Source organism: Fistularia commersonii, chromosome 16 (genome assembly GCF_037954325.1).
Source record: "Fistularia commersonii isolate RoL2024-O1a breed Wild chromosome 16, RoL_Fcom_v1.0, whole genome shotgun sequence".
NCBI lineage: Eukaryota > Metazoa > Chordata > Actinopteri > Syngnathiformes > Fistulariidae > Fistularia > Fistularia commersonii.
This window is the reverse complement of record NC_141299.1, coordinates 17075401-17081697: the sequence shown is the minus strand read 5'-3', so window position 1 is coordinate 17081697 and position 6297 is coordinate 17075401. Positions and strand designations below refer to the sequence as shown.

Genomic DNA, 6297 nt, shown 5'->3' with positions numbered 1-6297 from the left:
TTTATTTTTGCTTTGCTATTCTTACTTACAGATATATATACCCACATTTTTATGGCAGACTGAAAGGGGTAGAAATGGAAAAAATGAATTATTTTTTTCTTTAAAAGCTCAGGTGAAGGTGAAAATTACAACATTAGATATAGATATAAATATAGATATAGATAAATATAAACTCACTTTTTATAAAACAAAAATTATTTAAAAAAAAAGAAACGTAAAGGAGAAAATCACAACGTGTAAGTTCTGATTTATAGTAAATATTGATCTGTGATCTTCTGGATCTTCACATAAGTGTGATTGACTTGGAGTTACATTGTGTGGCCTAAGATTTCTCTTTATTTTTTATTATCTGTTATTATTTTACTTTTTATTTTGACTTTGCTATTTATATATACAGATATATATGTACGCACATTTCTATGGCAGACTGAAAGAGGTAGTAATGAAAAAAATGTCTAAAAAAACAAAATTGAGGTAAAGGTGATATATATATAAACCTTCAAATTCTAAGGCAGACTTAAAGGGGCAGTAATGGAAAAGAATAAATTGTTATTTTAAAAAAAAGTGTTCCCTTTATTTTTTGAGCAGTATATTTGCAGTATATGCAGTAAAACTCAAATCCTCACTTCCTACATTTCTACAATCTTGCAGCACCAAACTGGAGACGTATGCACCAATACTGAATGATATTGTGCTTAAATGTGACATTTATTTACATTAATATTTATCATATTCATAAACATTATTTATATCATTTACATTTATATTATATTCATATTTATTATATGTATTTCTTTATTTATATTTATATTATATTCATATTTATTATATTTATTTCTATTATTTATATTTATATTATATTCATATTTATTACATGTATTTCTTTATTTGTATTTATATTATATTCATATTTATTATATTTATTTCTATTATTTATATTTATATTATATTCATATTTATTATATTCATTTCTATTATTTATATTTATATTATATTCATATTTATTATATTTATTATATTTATTTATATTATTTATATTTATATTATAGTCATATTTATTATATATAACATATATGTATTATATATAATATTCATATTTATATTATATATTGAAAAATCAGATATGCACGCCCAAAGGTGGGACAGAGCATGTATGTTACGTAAGTAAAAGCCCAGATGTCAAAGTTCATCCCAAGTGTCTTCTCTGGACTCATATTGTGTACGAGCCGTCACGATGATGCCGAAAGGTTCACAGCCAAAAATCGATTTCATTTGTAAGTTTATGGCTCTGACGAAAAAAGGGGCGAAACAATATTCTAGTGTTTATTTTGGAGAACGTGGAGAGTTGACTATCCTGGGACCCGGAGCTCTTTGGCTGAAGAAAACATCTTCCCGTTGGCTAATGTTTTTATCATATTTGCTAACCTACCAGGGTTGCAAAATGGTTTTCCAGAGTTGACTATAAAATCTCTGTATCACGTGCACGACGTGAAGCAATGCAAAACCCGGCTCTGTCATTTCTATTATATTCATGCGCTTGAATGATCTGTGAAAGTCAAGAAAATGTATTTATTGTGTCTGGTTTTCCGCGTGGCAATTTGTTGTCCGATCATATTCGGTGCAATAATTACCTTGTAGACCAAAGTGTATCTGCTCTTGTTTTGGTGGTTTTGTGAAACCTTCACATTCAGCTGATAATTGTTGTTTTTTTTTTATTACGGTAAGCAGTTTTGGAGCGCGTCCACCTCGAAGCGAGAAGGTCCCTGGTTGGTTTCCTTCAGGGTGTTTGTAGCTTGGAGTCTCCGTGTCCTTACACGCGTCTGCAAAAACATGCCGGCGGTTCAAAATGGAAATCCTAAATCCCTCATACTTGTGAATGAGCGAGAGAATGGTTGAATGTCACTATATGGGTCTTCCTGCTTGAAAAACTGCAGAGAGGAATGAATAAAGTATAATAAAATTGAAAAAAATACTTTCCCATAATTTGCTTATTTGTATCTTCTGGCAGTGAGAGTAACTTTTTAATTGTGCAGGCACAATTCCATTGAAAATAAACATAATGTGCAAATAACTCATGAAAGATAATGTCCATAACTAAGGAAATTTAAATGTTCTTTTAAGTGCTGATTGTTAAAATAAGTTATTTGGTTGAATATTGCAAAAACATTTCAAAGCTTCAAAGTCTGACTGAGAAACTTCTCCATGACTTCTTCCGAATGTGACACTAATAATAATAATAATAATAATAACAATAATAATAATAACTTGGAAATCTAATTATTTTTTTTCTGATCCTTTGACAGAAAGGATTGCTTTGCATTCTAGACTCCATCATCACCTAGTTCTTCTCATCCTCCTGTTTAAGGTCTTAAAGAACTTAAGTCGACAAAAAAAGTATTGTGACATCCTAAGATCTCACCGTCTCATAATAATAATAATAATAATAATAATAATAATACCTACATCAACAACAATAATAATAATAACAATAATACACTCAAAGAACTTAGGCGGACCAAAAAATATTTTATGTTGTCCCAAGATTTCAGTGTCTCATAGTAACAATAATATTAGTAATAATAATAACAATAACAATAATAATAATAACAACAATACACTTAAAGAACTTAAGTGGACAAAAAAGTATGTGTTGTCCTAAAATCTCAGCATCTCATAATAATAATAATAATAATAATAATAATACACTTTTTGCACATATAATGTCATTATTTAAATACTGCCGTTAATGATGAATATATAATGAATAAAAATAATGAATAATAATAAATACTGAGTTCACTCATCCGGTGTCATGAGGTGAGATATAAGAGGGGTCAGTTTTAAAGTTTTTATTTTTCCATCTAAATGTGATTTTCCTGAAGGGCCAGAAGAAGAGCTTTTTACTAAAAATAAAAAGAGCGATTACAAAGGGAACTGAATTATATGGGATCATAATGGGTTATTCAGATTCAGAGATTTAAAGATTCAAAGTGTTTTTTGTCATTTGTGCAGTCTTGAAACATGTTTCCCTGCACAATAAAATTCTTATTGTGCTCATTAGATCATCCAGATAAGCTTTGATTTCAAAAAATGATTATAAACATACTGTTGTGAGATGTGTATATTTTTATTTTTTAAAAGGGGAAACTTCACTTGATACTTTCAGTCACTTTTAGCTTTATTTTGCTTAACAACATTGCTACACAATGCAAAGAACTCTGTTGTCTTTATATCAATGTAGCACTGACCGTACACTTGGTAAAAGAAAACACAAACATGTAATGGCAAAGTATTACTTTTGATAAATCTGACCAGATCAGTGTGGAAATTTTATATAATAGAGAGACGATAGAAAATAGACATGACATCCACACATAAATTGACAGCAGAAAGAATAACAACAACAAAGATAAGAATGGACAACAGAAAGGGCATGTATATATATATATATATATATATATATATATATATATTAATATAATAATAATATGATATATTAATTCATATATTAATATAACGTATGAACATATTATGTATTAAATATATATATATATTTAATATATATATATACATCTCCATTCTGTTGTCCATTCTTATCTTTGTTGTAGCAATAGCAATAGCAATGACATCCACAAATATATAGACGGTGGAGAGAATAACATCAACAAGGAAAAGGAAAAAAAATCAGAATTTGGGGGAAAAATCAATAAATAAAAATTACATACATACTGATCATACATGCATATATATAATATCACATATATAATATATATTATATATTTATACATTTTATATAAGAATGGACAACAGAATGGGGGGAAAATCTTAAATACAAATAATAAAATGATGTATATACATAATATTTCACATATATTATATGTAAGAATGAACAACAAAAAGGGGGAAAAATATATACATAATATTTTATATATACATAATATAATATCTTTGTTGTTGTTATCCTCTCTGCTGTCTATTTATTTGTGGATGTCATTGCTATTTTCTAATTGTCCCCTATTTATATTTATATTCATATTTATTGACGCTATAACACTGCTGTGACAAAAGAATTTCCTCTATGGGGATCAATAATGTTTATCTTATCTTATTAAACAATAAAAGTAAAAGAAAATTTGTGCAACATGAACATATTATTATGGAGAAAAATCCCTTCACTTCTTTGCGGTGAGAGCGAGGAACTCCTTCCTGGTCTTGGGGTCGTCCTGAAAGGTCCCCAGCATGACGCTGGTAACAGTGCTGGCGTTCATCTTCTGCACGCCTCTCATCACCATGCACATGTGACTGCAACCAAACACAAGTTGTTCACATCTTCATCCGCACTTTGGTGATTTGCATGTTTTTTTCCGTGCACTCACACGGCCTCGATCACCACGGCCACGCCGGCCGGCTCCAGAGCCTCGGTGACGGCTGAAGCGATCTGTTTGGTGAGGCGTTCCTGGACTGTGGAGGAAACGAACGAACACGATGCGTGTTTGACCCAAAGCGTAAGAAAAAGCATGGATAATGAGACGCCAGCTGGATAGATGCTATTTTACCTTGCAGCCTCCTGCTGAAGATCTCAACAATTCTGAAAAGACGAGAAATGATGAGCAGACTGTGCTGGAAGCCCTCTGTTTTATCATCATTATTATTATTATTATTATTATTATTATTATAGCAATACAGATGATGATTATTATTATTATTATTATCATTATAGTAATAATGATAATGATAAATAAAATAAAATGCAATAATAATAGTAATTATTATCATTGTTATTCTGGAAATAATAATGATGATGGTGATTATTATTATTATAGCGATAAAAATAATTATCATGATATCATAAAATAATAACAAATAAACTAAAATACTATAGAAAATATAACTTATAATATCATCATTATTATCATTATAATAGTAATTACTGTTATTATTATTATAAGATAATAATAAATGAAATAAAATACAATAATAATATTGATTATTAATATAATTAGTGGTAGTAGTATTAGTATTGTAGCAATAAAAATGATGACGATGATTGTCATTATTGTAGCACTAAAAATTAGTATTATTAATATTATTATAAAATGATATCAAAAACTAAAATACAATAAAATAGTAATTTTTATTATCATTGTAGCAATAATAATAATAAAAATTATTATTATTATTATTATTATTATAGCAATTAAAATAATGATTGCAGTTATTATTATTATTATAAAGTGATAATAAAAAATAAAAACATTAATAATAGTAATTCTTATTATTATTATTATTGTTGATGTTGTTGTTGTTGTTGTTGTTGTTGTTGTTGTTGTTATATTATTATCATTATTATTACTTACCTTGCAAGTTTGCTGAGCCCAACCACCTTCTTGTTTGGGAGGTAGGCAACATGAGCCTGAAACATTCACAATTAAAAATAAGTTCCCTGAAAATATCATTTCAATGCCGATTCATTCTGCCCCATGTGTTTTCAGTTGCTTTTTAAGGCTTTTGGAAGAGGCGACGTAAAAGGGTTCTTTGCGCACAGAAGTCGTCACTGCGTGCCGTGATTTGACAAAACGGTTTGAAGCGAATCAGCTTTGGAGGCCCAGACTTATTGAGATATTGTCAATTTCTTGGTAAATTGCTTCTCACATCATCCAAATAGCTAAGCAGATGAGTTTTACCTTTCCGAAGAAGGGCACAAGGTGATGCTCGCAGAGAGAGAACAGCTCGATGTCCTTGACGATCACCATCTCGTCGTGGTTTTCGTCAAAGATGGCGTCATTCAACACGTCTGTGGAGCGCGGGATCGGAAAAAAGGATGATTCGCTTGAATCGAGAACGAAACGGGCTCTTCTCATTTGAATCCTCACCTTGAATCGTCTCCTCGTAGCCCTTGGTGAAAAACTGCATGGCTTTGGCGGCGCGCAGCGGCGTTCGTAGAAGCCCCTCGCGGTCCACGTCCTCTCCCAGCTCGCTCAGGATGGTGGCGTACGCTTTCTCCACGTGGCCGAGTTTGGTTGCATTGGCGGCTTCCTTGGAGTTCTTCTCTTTTTGCGAATGATTACGTTTGGACTCCACGCGCAAGTTGAGGTATTCGTTAACCACTCCGTTCATCTCCGAAGCGTGTTGATACTCCATGGCTTTTCCGTCTCGGGCGGTTTGGACGCTCACCGGCGTCTGAGCGGATATTTAAGCCGGCGTCGGAGCCTCGGGGCTACGACATCAACGAAACCTCAAGACGCCCGCGCAAGAGAAATTTGCAGAACTGAAAAATCCCATTAAGAATTTCCAGGG

The 6297-nt window shown here is 31.3% G+C and overlaps 1 protein-coding gene across 1 annotated transcript; it reads right to left on the bottom strand.

Annotated features, from left to right (window-relative positions):
• Positions 1–3427: 3427 nt before the first annotated feature.
• LOC147226115 (GTP cyclohydrolase 1-like) lies at positions 3428–6297 on the bottom strand. The gene is made up of 6 exons (XM_086161889.1): positions 5874–6297; positions 5685–5794; positions 5358–5413; positions 4557–4588; positions 4377–4461; positions 3428–4302 (listed from the first exon to the last, which is right to left on the bottom strand). The coding sequence occupies exons 1-6, from the start codon at positions 6139–6141 to the stop codon at positions 4173–4175; spliced, it is 681 nt and encodes a 226-aa protein (XP_086018015.1). The 5' UTR covers positions 6142–6297; the 3' UTR covers positions 3428–4172.